At 29.8% G+C, this 17050-nt stretch overlaps 1 protein-coding gene across 3 annotated transcripts in view; it reads left to right on the plus strand.

The window, feature by feature from the left end:
- The window catches only part of LOC129971305 (protein sprint-like), a 157390-nt gene that overhangs the window by 127803 nt on the left and 12537 nt on the right, over positions 1 to 17050 (plus strand). For 2 of the 3 annotated variants that reach the window (XM_056084933.1, XM_056084932.1), the window contains exons 2-10: positions 337 to 467; positions 5073 to 5215; positions 7835 to 8029; positions 8146 to 8333; positions 9686 to 9777; positions 10960 to 12704; positions 13795 to 13963; positions 15471 to 15546; positions 16841 to 16943. In XM_056084933.1, coding sequence (XP_055940908.1) covers positions 422 to 467; positions 5073 to 5215; positions 7835 to 8029; positions 8146 to 8333; positions 9686 to 9777; positions 10960 to 12704; positions 13795 to 13963; positions 15471 to 15546; positions 16841 to 16943 — 2757 coding nt within the window. In that variant the 5' untranslated portion in view covers positions 337 to 421. The other variant, XM_056084934.1, reaches the window with a different exon arrangement.

Here is a 17050-nt window from a genome sequence, read left to right on the forward strand (position 1 = left end):
ATGAAATAACATGAAAATATAATAATAATTCAATGAACATTGTTATTGGATGGATGTCAAAGAATTCCATCGTGCTGCATGAGTTCATGAAGAGTAGTTAAAAAAGGTGGTTCGAAAAATATCCACCCTTTATATTTAAACACTAAAAAGGGGGGATATTTATAATTCCACTATGCTTCAAAGATTTAAACGGTAGCAAAATCTTTGAAACATAGTGATTTGGCTGTAGAGCGCTAACACACAAACATTCTCCTTTATTTTGAATAGGGATTTTAGTTTGAAATACTAGTTGATTTTGAGTCAGAATCTAATTGAAATGTCTTTTCTCCTTTTTAGCTGATTAGCGGAGTCGCTCATGACCTAGATTTGATGCTCCAGGATTTATTTCCTGATGCCATCCCATCACCTTTGAGAGAACAGTATGGATTTACGGATGACATCGCGTTGGACCACGAATCCTTTGCCAAGTGAGTATCTATTTGATGCCTTAATTCATTTCCAGTGGTTTTTCTAAAGTAAGTGACGCCCAGAGTATGGAATTATTTTCCCACCTTTTCATGATATTTTTTTAAAAAATATAAACGCACACGTTTGTTATGATGGCGCCTCCGAGACATTCATACCTTCTTTGCCCTTCTGGCCGATGTGCCACTGCTCATTTGCCTCCTATCAGATAGTTTGGTTTAGTTATATTAGCGTCCCGCTTTTTTAAAGCTATAATAGGGCTATTTTGGGACGGACCTCGTCATTTTGAACTGCTGTCAGATAACGAGGACGGCACCTGAGCTGCCACCTCTCTCTCCAAACTTTCACACTACACCAGTGGGAGGACATTTGGCCCGTATTTAATGTGCCCCATATCCGCTTACACAACGGTTCTTCGGTGGAATCGGATCTCGAACCTGGAACCTTCCTCTCCCAAAGACGAGACCTTACGAACAGGACACCGCAGCCCCCTACTATCAGGAAGAAATACTTTTGTTTTCTGTTATTTTTTATTATTTTTTTCATTTTTTCCTTATTATCTTACTTTCCGAAATTGCCGTGACCCACACATGCCTTGTAATTCCTTACTCTTATCATTCCAACTTTGTTTGACATGAAATTGCGTTTCTTAAGTAATTTTTCAATGTTCCGTTGTAGTCATGCAACGGGATTGGTCTCCCCAAAATTTTCTTGCATTCTCTCTAATAAAGGTATTCCCGAAAATGTCTTGTAAGGCATTCGCGTACAGTAGGTACGAAATATTTACCTTTAACAATGTAGCATTTTTTCGGAATCTATCGTGTGATCCTTGGCGAGTTTTTTTGGCTATTAATCCCTGGCTTGCGGTTAATAGTACCTGAAAATCGATTTCGAATTTTAGACGAGTTTTCTCAAACGATTGAAACAAAAGTTTGACAAAAATACTACAATTATAGACCCATGCAATTATAGATTTGATACTTTTAAATCAATCCGTTTTTGAGTTCTTCAGAACGTACAGACTGATAGACGTTCAATCCTTTTTTTTTTTTTTTTTTTGATTTGGCACGAAATTTGCAGGGTGTCTACAACGTAGATGTTAAATCTGTGTGCAGAATTTTATCCATCTAACTCTCTTCATCTTGTAGTTAACGTGCTAACTTTTATTCGAATAGCCGCCGTTCCTCAGAATAGATTTTGCTCGAAATTTGATAGAGATCTATCAATTCGATATAAAGATCATGTACCAAATTTCATCCATCTTGCTCAAAACATTTTTGAGTTATCTTTGTCACAGACAGACAAATATGTTTTCCAAAAATAGGTTTTTCGAACTCTGGGAGCTCTAAAACGTGGAGGTTCATCAAAATCTTTTGATGATTACTATACTTTCTGTATACTATTAAAGTATATAAGAAAGTATATAATAGTCCTCTACACTTGGAATGATTCAGAATGATTAAATTTGTCTTTAGTAGCCTTCATACATTTTGAAAATGGAAAACTAATATGTCAAATCAATTAATCTGTCATTAAGTTGTATAAGTGTGCGTCTATCAAATTGTATTTTTTAAAAATTTTGTTGCTTATTTCCAAGTCTAATTTTTTTGGGGGGGGATTTAAAAAATAATAATAATGGGGATAAATTTTTCTGCTGGTTTTATTCTTAATTAAGTCTCTTCAACTTAAATTTTTGTGACTTTTTTATGAGCTTATTTCATTTAAAATAATTTTTAACACTCAGTATAAAAGCAGATAATATATACCTAGTCTTTAAAGTTATGAGATTCATTTTTAATTTTTTTAAATCATTATCATGTTTGCGAACTGGTCCTAATATAAATTTTTGATACCTTTGATTTGAAAACTTAAAATTGGTAGTGCTTTCAAAAATTTTATTGGCTAAATAAAATCGAAAAAAACTTTTAATCAGAACTATTTTATACGCTTCAGATAAAATCTTTTTTCTTTATCAAATATCATCTTTTTTTTAATCAAATAATAAAACAAATTCTTGTTATTTATAATTGGACCATACGGAACAAACAAATTTGTAGATTTGATCTGGGAAGTAGAAAATTATCAATGATCTGTGCCTTATACATTTCAACACTATGCACAGGCCTTAATACTTTTGCTTATATTTTTAAGAGATAAGGCTGTTATCAGTTTCAAATAACTCCTGGATGGTTTGTCTTGAAATAAAACTAATAAAATAGAAACACTCCTTGATTTTACATATGACGCGACGTTAGAAATACTTTTTTGCAGTTAGTCTGTGCAATGGTTTTCAGGAATGGGTTAGGTTAAATAGTGTATTTTAATTCAGTGCGCGTTTAAAGTGGTTAAGATGATTCTCCTGAGGAAATGCCTCTGCTGTTGTGGTAAGAAAAATCCATCTTTAAAGACTTTTTAAATACTGTTTTTAGATTAAAATAAATTTAAATAAGTCTTACGAAAATGCTTTTTAAATATTTCTTTTGAAAGAAAAAAAAGTGAGAATATTTAGAGTCATGTGTATATCACTTTGATTATATGTTTTCATAAAAACTTGTATATGCATCAGAATTGATGCATTTTTCTTTTTCTTTCTATTGTTGTCAAATGAGCAATCATTGACCCATTTTATTGAAAATAATTGTGTTCTTCATGAATATTTTCAATCATACAATTTTATTTATTTATTTATATGGCCATCTTTAAGTATTTTCATTATATTTTCAAATTTTCTGTTCTTCCAAAGATTACAAAGTTCTATTTAAAGCTGAATTGAAAAAAAAAAAAAAAAACTTTTTGTACTTATTATGTTCCCAAGTGAGAAAAGTTATCGAGATACTATTTCCATTAGAAAAATATTGATCTGACCTAAAATTGAAAATTAAACAAGGGAAAAAAAAGCTTTATCTAAAAGAAATTTAATAGTAAACAGTTATTTCAAAAATGATAACAAAATCTTTTTAATTAGTATGATTTTTTAAAGTAGCCTTAATTTTTCAAGGTAATAATAAACCTAAAAAAAAAAGAAATTTTGAAAATCTAAGAGTTTTGACGTGCCAACTCTGTCTATGGAATTACGACCCGTAGTTTACTCGTAAAACACCAGTCTTTTCTCCAACAATTCTTTCTCCTCCCCTCTTTTAATTTCAAGGTTAAATGAAGCACGGCTGCCTTAAAGGAGAAAATGAATATTTTTGGGAGGGCCAGATGTTTAAGGTCGTGTTATTTATCTTATTCTTAATATTTTAGACTCACTTGATTAAGAATTTGTTAACTAGGGAGCACAATAACTACAAAAAGCTAGGAGTTAGATAAATAAAATTTGGTACTGAGTTTTAGCCTCTAATGTGTTGTTAGTATCAAATTTCAAACAAAATCCTTCAAAACGTTTGACCAATAGGATGACCGTTTGTTGACCTTCACATTTTATGTAAACGCATTTGCACGCATAAAAAAGTAATTACTTAGTTAAATGGAATGTGGTCTGTAAACTTGTTAGTATAACCGTTGTCTAAATCGATTGACAAAAAAAAATGTCTAAAATGCATATTTGGCCTTCTTCATTATTAGACCCTGGAAATAGAAATGTGGACTTTCGTGGCATTTACTGATTTGTTCTAGGTCCACAATTTGTATGCTGCGGGAAGATGGATACATTTTTATTGTGGAGTATACGAGAAAGTTTTGGAGAAAGCAATTCCGCTTATTATTTTACTGACTTAGTGGAAAGAGTATTTGTTTGTACTCACTGTATTATCATTTCCATATATTTGCTGTTATTTAGACCGTAGATGTTGATGAATTCAACTGTAACTAAGTAAACGTAAAAAAATTTATAGGAACCTGACTTTTACGCTTGACAAATTATAAATATATTATCCCAATATTTTATAATTCATGGAATTCGTAATTTTTACAAATTTATTTCGCTGCATGCCTTTTTAATCAATATACTCAATGCCCTAGCTACATCGTTTATACCTACCGGAAATCCGCTATCAAAAGGAAGAACCATAATTTGATATCCTTGATTGAAGTGCCTAATTTACGTACAAGCAATACAAGTTATGACTTAGGGCGCACTTTCATGGATAAACCTAAAAAAATCATTTGAGTGAGCAAATGCTTTATGTACTAAAAATGCTGCTTAAATGTACTTATTAAGGGTCCTGCATCTCAAGTAACTCAGAGCCTTATAGAGTCTAAATCCAGGACTGTTTGACTATCTGCGATTTTTATAACTATTTATAATTGATGATGATCATTATTTAACCACTTGCTGTGGCAAAGGATTCACGAGTGCGCATGTCATAACAGACCACAGAAAATACCCAATACCTTACAGAAATGGGAACAAGATTTATATCTTCTAAATGAATTAATTTTAGATCAAAGACTGAGCTCCTATAAACTATGTTCCAGAAAATAATCTCAGTCAACGGGTCGCGGACTTCATTTAAATTTTTGTCATAGTTGCCTGTTGACGTGTGTGGCGATTCTATAACAAAAGCATCTCTACGTGCGTGACACGTCATCTCTCCACCGCAAGTGGTTAACTACTTGTTAATGTTGCATTAATTTTTGATGCATGATTCTCAAATTTTCCACAGCCATGCCACTCTACTGGAGCAGTTCATGCGAGGAGCTGGACCGGATGCCGCCTTCCTCGAAGGTGGGCCTTCGGATGCGTGCGGCGAGTACCGAAGCCGTAAGTCCCTGTTTGCGGAGACCCCAACCTCAGACAGCTGCGATGGTAGGACAACCCCTACTAGCACTTCCTCCCCTTCGCCTCCGCCTCCTGCACCTCCCCCTCGGTCTGTGCCTCCTCTTCCTGCAGACTATTCTGCTCACCTCCAGGGCTCCATGGGTGCTCAGGTCTGTCTCTCTGTCTGTCTCTTTGTCTTTTGGGAGGTGCATACTTTCTTTGGCATACTAAAATTTTCCATACAAGAATACTAGATATATTTTTTTAAGTTAGCAGTGAACATATATATGTGATTAAAATATCTTGTCAATGACAATATATAGATATTTGATACACAAATAAATACTATAGATACATAAATAAATACATATACTATTAGATACATAAATAAAAAAAACATATGGTTTCTTAATACCTAAGATTGATTGAGCAACTATCTTCTTCATGGGAATTGAAATTATTCAAACTTTAAATGTCTGATTTTGAAAATTAATTTTAAAATGTTTTAGAATTCAATTTAAAAATAATAATAAGAGAAAATGCTTTTTAAATAATCATATTTTGTTTTAAATATAGTCTACAGTTCAGAAATAGTCCAATGCCAATCTGTGACACTTGGCTTTTATTTGGTAAATAATAATACATATAAATTTGTGCTTACTTTTTAATTCAATATTGCAAAATAAGATAAAATATTCTCGCTCATACAAGCAAAAGCAAAACAGAACATAAAGTTAGAGTTTAAAAAATATCAATTTTTTTTCATCAATACAATAATAGGTATTAGAGCTTCAATTTTATTTTCATAATATTTAGTAAACCACAAATGAGTATTTTGATTAAAGACAATGCTTGGCATTTAAGGGATAAAATTTAATTGCTACTTTTCACTTTATAAATGGTTGAGCAGTACTTATAACTCTGAATTCCCTGGAAAATGTCCTACAAATTATTAAATGAGTTAATTAAATCATTAGTTTTTATATCTGATATTCTAATATGACTTAGGTTGCAATAAAGCCATTGGCAGTAATTAGTATTGCAGTACTCATTAGAAATGCTTTTATATTTACTTAGAAAATTGCACAAACATCCATAATGCAAAAATTTAGTAATTTAATTTATCGAGTGCATCAAATAGTGATTCTTATTCATCAATGAAGCTTAATTTAGATAGCTCAGAATTTGCACTTTCTTCTCGAGAAAAGTTTCTGTATTCGTTTTTAAGATTTTACTAAAATTGGAATTTATATTTTTATCATGAAATTATTTATAAAGGTTTCATGTACTTAATTATAAAAGACAAATACTATTTTTGCTTTATATTAAAACATATTTATATGAAATTAATGAAGTTAAATTCAGTATTACTAGTGTTTAAATATATATCATTTCAATATTTGTTAATTTTTAAAGTGTAGTTTAAAATAATATGTGGTTAATTTCTTGATACATAAAAATTTATAACAAACTTCTCAAAAGCTTACTTCAGCAAATTTAGTTATATATGATCATCTGAAAGTATTATTTGATAATATAAGAAACTTTCTACTTTAAGTATGATTTGCTTGTACAGAATGAAACGAGCAGTGAATTGCAATCCAGAAGTGGCTTGAAACATAAATTCAAATATTTCATTTCAGTATCATAATCTTTGACAGTTGTTTCTTCTTTTATTTCGGAGCTAAGATGACCATTGAAATCATATTACCAAAAAATCTTCTTAGCTAAATGAAATATATATATATATAATATGACAGTCCATATGTTTTTAAGTCACACAGTTCTAGCAAGCATTTCTGAATTTCTAACTTTAGTTATCAGCTGACAGTGACTTAACATGTTCTATAATGTAGTATATTCATAAAATTGTTGAAAATTGGCTTTATGTGAAGGGAAAAAAAGGGCAATTTACCTTAATCTGTGTAAGATTTAATTATGATATAGCCAATATCAATTGGATAAAATATGATAGTAAGATATAAAAAAAATGTTTATATTTTGGTCTATAGAAATGGAATAAATAAATATTCATATAATTTGTTATTGTAAAAAATTAAATTTATGGAATCACTAAATGAGAAATTAGGCATTTTTAATATCCTAAATATGTCATACATTTAAAATTAGTATAAGTTTTTTTTTCATTGTACAAAGGTTTTTATTTGTCATTTTATTTATTTTTCTTCCAAATTTAATTATCTAAATAATCTTGAATATTTTGTTTTTGGGATTAAATATATTATTTCAATCCATATCTTTCACAAATTGTATGGTAATGGAATATTTTAGTAAGAAATTTTTTTCTGATTATAAATTGGTTTATCTGCAGAAGTTTATAATTTATATTCTTACAATAATCATGAAATTATTATTTACAGCAAGAAACCTTTAAAATAGGACCATACACATGCAAACATTTATAGGTTTGATGTTTTATCAAAAGTATCAGAAAAGAGGTATTTTATTACAAAATCAAACTTCAGCTTCAATTAACATTCATTGCCATTCTAAAAATACTAACTTTCTATTTCCTTCTTTTCTAACAATTCTAACTTTTTTTGAAATATTAATGATTTCAAATTGTTTCTTATGACCAGCCAAATTTAACTGATACCATTCCAACTTTTGTTGTAAGCTTGTTTATGATGTAAGTGACTATTTCAGTCTACTATGGTGAGTAGTTCTTCAGTGAGCTCTGTCCAAGAGACATCTGATGGGGACAGCAGCCACACAAGCAGCAGTTTTGCTCCCTGTGACATTGGACTTCTGGAACGCTTAATTCGCACACATCCCATTTGGTTCCTCCCAGGGATTGGTCGGGCAGGAGCCGTGCATCTGCTGCAAGGAAAAGATGTAGGGGTAAGAACCCTTTTACTGATTTGCATTTTTTAATAATATAATATAAGCAATGCTAAATGTGATTTGTCCATATTTGTTTTTCTGTGTATGTTATACAAAGGGATTATTTGTTGTAGAACTTTATTGTGCGTCAATCAAGCAAACCCAATACCATGGCTCTGTCTGTTCGACTGCCTGAAGATAAAGGACCCTATGTGGAACACTATTTAATTGAAACTGTGGGCGATGCTCAGTTGCGGCTGGAAGGCTCCGACAACAATTTTCATGCCATCCCCATGTTGGTAGCTCATTATTGTCAGTGCTGGTATGTAATTTTAAATATGTTTATTATACCATATATAATATTTTCATCTGTAAAAAAATTTTGCCTTAGATTTTCTATTCAATCAATGCTTTTTTGTTATGCTAGAATACATTTTTACTTGCTGTAAATCTCAGCTATTCTTGACTACCTGCCTTGAGCAATTAGTTAGTTTGCAGATAACATGGATTGTGTTTAATTTCAATTAAATTTCTTCATAGCCTTTATTTCTTATGCATAACCTTCATTATACAATTCGATACTTAAAATTACTTTAAGTATCAAAGTGTGATTGACATAGAACTGTATTATTCTACTAGAGCTTTACAGTTGTTTTATTTATGTAAATTGATTTTCCCTTATAGAATCAAGTCGCAGGACATCATGGTGCTATTAAAAATATAACTGCCCAAATAGTCTATCTGTTAACTTTTTCAAATTGTAACTTAACTTTCTTATTGCTATTGATATTAACCACAATTTTCCTTCTTTTTTTTCTTAACAATAGAAATTAAATTATTAAAAATTTCATGAAGTAATGAAAACATTTTGAATTTCACAGCAACTATGAAATATATTATTGAAAAATTATAAACATTTGAAAAAATTTGTTTTATACAGTTTTAAAATTTAAGAAATTTTTTTCTGCAAAAATTAAAGAAAGGAAATCTTTAAAATTTGTTTAAATTTTTAATTAAAAAAAAAAACCTTTCAAGGTCCATGCTCTCATCCTCTTTAGTGTATATGTACTAAATTTAGTAGCTTTAAGTCTCAATTGTAGAATATTTGCATACACACTCTCACATTCTTCTTTATTAGTTAAAATTATGAATTAGCTTATTAATTGTCAATTGTATTTATTTCTTTTAATAAAACACATGATTATTGCACTTGCCTTATAACTTTGGATATTTATATAGTCAATATTGGGATGAATGAAATAAAATTGAAGGAATTGTAAAGTTAAATTCTTTTTGAATTTTTAAGTGATGCATGTATCTGAATAATTTTTATTATAATTCCTTACCTACAATTATAAATTTAATACAATGTTTTATATTACTTTATTCTACATATTGCATAGATACATTAAGACTAAATAATTCTTGCAGAAAAGCAGCTATCCACATTACTTTTTCTTTTGTAATTTAATATATTCTTTCTGATCATATGATTCTCTGAATATGTATTAAATTTTCTTATAAGATATTCATATTATAAAAATCATTATTATTCTTTAAAACCTTTATGTAAATGTTTCTTAACATCCTTCTAATTCTGCACACACCTAAGATAATTAAATTTACCTCTATGCATTTTTCATCATTGCATTTTGCTGTTTCTCTCTTTTTTAGTGATGAATTACCTGTGCAACTAGCATTGCCTACCCCACTTGCTCAAGCTGGATCCAGACAGGAGCTATCTTCTTTGGCTCTCTTAGGACAAGGTTATATTTCAAACTCAATATTTAAGTTAAAACCAACTGGTTATCAAATATTTGATTTTTACAAAACTTAAAAATGATCTAAATTAAGAATTTATATTACTATAAATTATAAATTTGGATTTTTTTATGCATTTTTTTAAAAGAATGAAGTTGCTGCACTTTACTCAATATTGCTATTACTTTTGAAACACAAATGAATAAAATGTAAATTGCTTTTCTTTTCTTTGTGAATTATGAGTTGAAGCTCATCAAATCTATCATTCACATGAAATATTTATTAATTGCTAAAAATATTTTGAGCTCCTTCCCTTTTTTATAATGAAAGATCTTAATTTGTATTTTAGGTTTCGATGTTGATAATGGATGTCATTTTAATTTGCACTGTCTATAATGCATCATATATTATTTTTTAAAGTATCTGGTAAAAAGAAATTGTTCTTTTTCTACACCTTATATCCCCATAAAAAAATTTTAACATCTGGTTAGATATGATGGAGAAGAAAGAGGAAAAGAATTAAGTAAATATTGAATCAATCCATGATTTTTTGTAGAAAGAATTTTTAAATGAAGTGTTTCAATTATTTTATTCATGACTATAGTTCCTAAACAAGGCTATGCTCTTTAATCTGTATTTTTAAGTGAGCTCTTCATATTTTAGCTCAGTGATACATAATAGTTTTTATGTATATTGTAAGAAAAAATTGCCATTTTTATGTTATATAAATTATCATAAATAATAACATAAAAGGAATTAAGAAATTTAAAATGATTTGTTAACAGACACTAAAAATACAGCTATATTGTACAAAGATTTTATTGACATATTACTATAATGATAATTACAGCTAGATATTTATCCATTACTACTATTTGTTATGTGGTTACAATGAAACTAAAGAATTTTGTTTATATTATTTAACAAAAATGCAATGTTTATCTGTTCAATTTATGGATTTACAAGTTTTTGGAATAAATGTTTTTAATTTTCACAGATGTTTCTTTCTTTGTATTATGTTACATTTACCACTTAGTATAAGTTTGTCCCCTCCCCCTCATTTAAAAGAAATGAGTTGATAATAAATATTAATGTAAGCAGTTAAGAGTGTGATTATTTTTGCCATTAAATACATACATTCTGTATACTTTAATAATATTCTAATGATTGCTTCATCATTCTTGCAGATTTTTGGCTTTCTAGTCTTGTCAAAAGTCCTACTTCTGGTCCTCCATTAGGATCTTATCCAGGTCCTGAGACTAGTGAAAATTTACATTCCACATTTAAACCAGGTTCAACCAGCAGTCGCAATGGACTTTCACCACCATCAACTCTACATTTGAATATGGAACAGCCTCCTGATGTGAGCTCTTTAAGCAGTGGATCTCCACCCCCACCTGTTGCTCCAAAACACCAGAGTCACAGTGCACCTCCTCCTCCACCTCCTCGTTCCTTTCTCACTTCAAGAACTTCCTCTTGTGCCAATATTCCAAATAACCAACCTTCTGACACCTCTCCAGAGTTGTCTTCCCCTAGTACCAATAATGATTGCAAAGGACAGATGAATGGCACAGAGTTAGAGAAGGAGATTCCAAAAGCAGAACCTGAGACAAAAAAAGTTGAGAAGAAGATTCCAAGGGTAGCCCACTACAAGCAGTCAAATATAGTTGACTTGCCTCCTGCTTATTATAAAAGCAGCCTTGCAGATAAGATTAGTGATTATGAAGACATATGGGGCAATACTGTTTCCAAAGATGGGGAGAGGAAATCTAAGCTCAAAACTTTTCAACCTTCTTTGAAAATGGAAGCTGGTGGGGCAGAGAATGTAAAGCATAGGACCCACGAATTTTTCAAGCGACAGCAAAGTGATAATGTGCTGACAGCTAATTTCCATTACACATACACCCAGGGAACACAAACAGATATATTCTCTTCAGATGGACCCTTGGAAGCTCCAGGAAGAGAAGCGAGCCCTGGCGAAAGCTCGTTGGACAATTCTTCGCCAGATGATCGTGATAAATTTTCTAGTCCATTTTATTCAGAACCAGTTGATTCCTTACCTAAGGATTCTAGTAGCCCTGCTGATGACAGGGACTATTTGCCTCAAAGACTGTTTAATCATCGGTTTTCTGATCCTAATTTACACTGGCCTCAAAATGCCCAATGCCGAAAGGTGGATGTAACTCTTGATGAGGAAAGATTAGCCAGCCTTTCCTCAAGTGTTGATAACATCAAGGCATTGGGTCCTTCTCCAGTTCATAGGAGGCAACAAAATGTAGCTCTTTCAACTCAGTGGGTACAAGAATTGAACCAAAGAATATCCTCCCACTCTCTAAAAAAAGACTGCCAAACGCAAGTGTCAAGCCATGATTTGGTTACTCAAAAACTTCCAGTCAAAAAGTCTTCCACACCAAAAAAGTCAAAGGGACATGCCCCAGGTAGTAGTGCATGGCCTCTTGATTCATCATGGGAATGGATGGCCCATGATGACACTAGCAGTGATGAAAATGACATTTTACCAGGCACTTTGGGTTCTAAATTTCCACTTCATATGGGCTATAAAGACACTGATAGTCACTTAGGGGATATGACTACTGTTGGCGATATCATAGCTCTTCATTCTCCTGAATTATCTCTGCCAAGTATTGGGCCATTGACACAAAGCAATGTGATGCGAGTTTCGGAATATGACAACCTTGATCGCGAGCCAGACCATTCACAAGAGTTGACAGATAGGCAACGTGCCAGTGAAGTTCTTGACGACACAGCAACTGAATTTTGTGAACCTTGGGATAGTTTGAGATGGGAGAGGTTACTACGGTTGGTAATTCCAGAAACAGATATTCTTGGTGATGATGATACAGTGCAGAGAGAAAAAATGGAAAATCAAAGGAACTTTATACTAGAAAATAACAAGAAAAATGAAATTCAGGTATGTATTCTTTCTCAGTATGTTGTTTCTTTCTCAGATAACATTTTCATTTTCTTGAGCATATGGCTTTATGGTAATTATTTTGAAGAAAAAATTTCTAGATTCTCTTATGTTTGTAATTTTTATCTAATGCAAAATTCTCATTTTCTCCTAAATCTTATTTTTGTTAAACTCTTCGTCCAATTTCCAGTTTTTAAAAAATTAATCAAGTATTAACTGTTATTTTAAAAGATTTATTAGTGTGTTGTAGATATGAAGAAAAAAATGATGTGTTACAAAAGTTCCGATGTATTTCCAGGTTTTAATTTTTATATGCTATTGAAAACTGAAATCCAAAAGAAAAGAAGGAAAAAAAAAAAAAAAAAAAAATGAAAATGCAAAATCAGTTAGGAGTATTCTTTTTTAACAGTTATCTGTACTATTATAATTTTAACTTTGCAAAAATTAGATTTAAAAAATATATTTCATTATTACCAGATGTACGAAATATTTGAAATGTTGGGAGAAATTAAAAAATAAATAAAAATTATGATATTTTTTCATAGCCAGCAAACAGAATATGTTATTTTATGCCTCAAATGTCTCATAGTGTTAAGATTGTTCCTTATTATCGTTTTGTATTTATCAATGTTCTGAAAATATGAGTACATCCTGAAAGCTGACTTCTTTTATATCTGAATACTACTGGAACATAGCTTCAATCTAAGTTTAAAGTTCTTTGATAGTAGTGAACAAAATAAAATTTTACCATTGAGAAAATATTTTCTGTTATGCTCTTATTAATGCAATTGTTCCTTTTTTTTTTTTTTTTTTTTTTGTATACACATTATTCCTTTTCTAAATGGCAGATTTAGAAACATTTTCAAATTTTAGTTGTTAAGATATCTTTGAAAGAAATGTAAATTATTCATTATTATTTCAAAATGACAAAGTTTAATCTGTGATCATTAAAGTACAGAAAAAATATGTTAAGTAAAAAAGTAACTAAATTTTAAAAACTTTAAAACAAAATGTCATCAAATGTTTTTCATAAAGTAGTTGTTTTGCATTTTTGTACAGTTCAGTGCTATAGATTTTTTTTAATATGTAGAAACCAACTCCTCATACCATGATGGGCTTTGAAGACACTGAAAGTAATTCCACTGTCAGTGCTTATAGTGATGCCACTAGTGAAGGACTGGATGATACTTCTGCTTCTGAATATCCAAACGAAGGGTACAGGAGTAAAAGTTTTGAAGAAAGATTGGAACCTTTATTAGGTATTTTTTCCCTCATGAGTACTCAGGACAATAATGAGTGTTAAAAGCTTTATTTAAAACATTTCCTATGTTTCCTTGCCTGTTTACTCCATTGTTTATTACTTTCTCTTTTTTGTGACTTTGTTTATATATTTATTTTATTATCTAAGCAGTGGAGTGCTGTACATAAATGTTGAACTATCTGTAAGAATTACAAATTCAGTAGTTTCTATAGTAGAAATAAAAGTAGTTCTAATTAAAAACTCTAATTTAATTTTAAAACATGAATACTGATGTAAATGTAAACTGAGAAATGTGAGTTTTCTTGTAAATTTCTTTCATTTATTTATATTGTTGTATTTTTTTAAAAAATAAAAAATATAATTTTAGAATTTAATGTATTAGTATTCTTATTTTGTTATTATTTTAAATGATTGATGACTTACTTGATTACATGTTTTTAAAATAATTATCAAGATACTTTTGCTTTTCCTGTTCAAATGAATGTTATCTCAGTATAAAAATGTACTCATTTTTGTTGAAAGATTAAATCTATGATGAAAATGAATCAAATGAAAGATTCTGTATTTTTATTAAGGATTATCAGTTAATTATATATACATCTACTAATATAATGCTAAATGAATGAATTCCTTGAATTTCTCCTACATTCTATATTATGTTTTAACACTGTTTCAGTACATTATATAGTTTCTCAGAATTTGCATTATTTTTTTCTCTCCCATTCTCAACAAACCATGAAATATACTACTTCCAATAACAGAGTTATGTTTGCTAATTTTAAATTGTTACTTTCTATACTTTTTATTCTAATTAGGTATTTAGGATAGCAAAGCAAGAATTGAAAAACCAATAAAATATTAAAACATTAATTTGTCTAGAAGTAGTTTGCTTTCATATAAAAAATTAAAACAGCAGCTTTGCATAGGTCTATATTACTTATAAATACCGATGGACTTTACTGCTGTAGTTTTTTAATACTGTTAACTCATTCAAATTATTTATAAAGTTAACAATATCACAAATATATGAAGTGATCTGAGTGACAGTTATCACAACAGCACTGAGGAGGAACTTTAGTTAAGTGCTAATGACCATCTAAGGTTAAATCCATTGATACAACCCCTCCTGTAACAGGAATATCTTATTGTAAATGTGAAGGTAGTTCAACTGTACACTATTACTGAACACATCAGAAAAGCAAGAACCATTTGCAGTATTTGACACTTCTCATCCCTATATTTAGGATGCTTCTTGCTAGGAGAATAAAATAAGTCTACATAAAATTATACAAGAAGTAGTAAAGAATTATTGGCTCTGAGTTCTGTTGAAATTACAGAAAAGATTCAAGAGGCAGTTTCCTTAGTTAATAGGAGTCAAATTTGTGATATAACCGAGATAATAAATAAAATTATCCATAATGATAAAGTATTTTTAAATTCCTGTTTTTCATGCTGAATCCATATAGAAAAATGTATTGATTGCGAATTTGTATTTCTTGCTTTAGCTGCACAAAGGATAGTTGCTCTACGAAACAGAAGTTCATCCAAAATTGGGGAAAATATACGCCATTATATTTTTAGGTACGTTTTCTTCTTCCTATTTACATTTTCTTTACCCTTTTAGTATACTGGCATTAACTTAATTTTTCTCATTTATTTTCATTAAAATACAATATTTAATAACTACTTTAATATTTATTTTCATTCTTTTTTTTATTTGGAAAAAAAAGTAAAAGCAAGGATTTTAAAAATTTTTAGAATAAGAATTTAATTGTTTGTGAAAAATAAGTGCATATACTTGGCTTTACTTTTATTTAATGTACTTTCAGCTAACTGTGTTAAAACTCTTGTAAAATTATATCTGTATTATATTTCTTTTCCATATTTATTTATTAAGTTTTAATTCATTTTGTGGTAGGAAAAAAAAGAAAATTAATGAGAACATGATTTAAAATTACAATTATACAATAATGCAGTTATATTTTACATTTTATATTCCATATCATTCTTGATATTGATCTTGTAATGTGTTGATATCAGCTTTTGAATTATACATGTATGTACAGCTGATTTCTAGAGTAAATAAATTTATTTGCACTATGTAATGAAACCTTTGTAGCATTTCAAGATGTCTAGAGAATTGTTTTTAAATCACACAAATCAAACTCATTTATACATTAACGGGTTTTGCCTGTTCCAATAAAAATACCAAAGCTGAATCGTGAAGCAAGGGACCAGATCTCTCGTTCTCGTCCTCTCTCAAAATTACAATTCAAACTCAACTCCTATCCAATTTTTTTTCTTTCACCTTCCAAAACTCCCCTGATCCCTTGATAAAGACATCAGACTCTTCATCTAAAAAAAAAAAAAAAAAAAAAAAACCTTCTAATTATTTATTCACACACATATATCGCCACAGATCTCATTTCATGACAGTTTTTTATATACAAGATGATCTAGATAAATTGTAAAAACAGTTTTAATAATATTTGTAAAAAAAAATGAATTTGTTGCAAATACTTCCATTGTATAGCTATAATCATCATTAATCTTTAGCTGCCACCCAAAAAATGTATGGCATTATGCATGAAGAATATACAAAATTTGATTATATTTCTTTTTATAAAAAATAGGGTTAATGATACGTTTACATTTTGCTTATAAAATTTTATTTCAATGTGCCCTTTCTCTCATTTCCTTTATAGAATGATTCAGTTTAATGAGAACTTTCCTTAAAAAATGATATATTTCTTTGATATTGTATATATTTTATATTTCTTTGATATTTGTAGTTGTCACTTACTATATCCGGTCAGATTGAAAGTAATCAAAGAAGATTGATGATTTTGCTAATTCTAAATTTATTCTACAATAGGTTAGCAGATGAGCGCGACAACACTTTTGCAAAATCTATTGAACATTTCATTCAATGCACAAAGGAGAGTACTGAATCAAAGCCTGCTGTTGTCATGCGAAATGTAAGGAAAGGATTTTTATTTTGTATTGGGTTCTCTTCCTTATGAAGGACAAATACTAGAACAGAGTGTAACACTACGACTCTTTTTTTTTTTTTTTTTTTTTTTAG

This window comes from Argiope bruennichi, chromosome 6 (assembly GCF_947563725.1).
Source record: "Argiope bruennichi chromosome 6, qqArgBrue1.1, whole genome shotgun sequence".
Taxonomy (NCBI): Eukaryota; Metazoa; Arthropoda; class Arachnida; order Araneae; family Araneidae; genus Argiope; species Argiope bruennichi.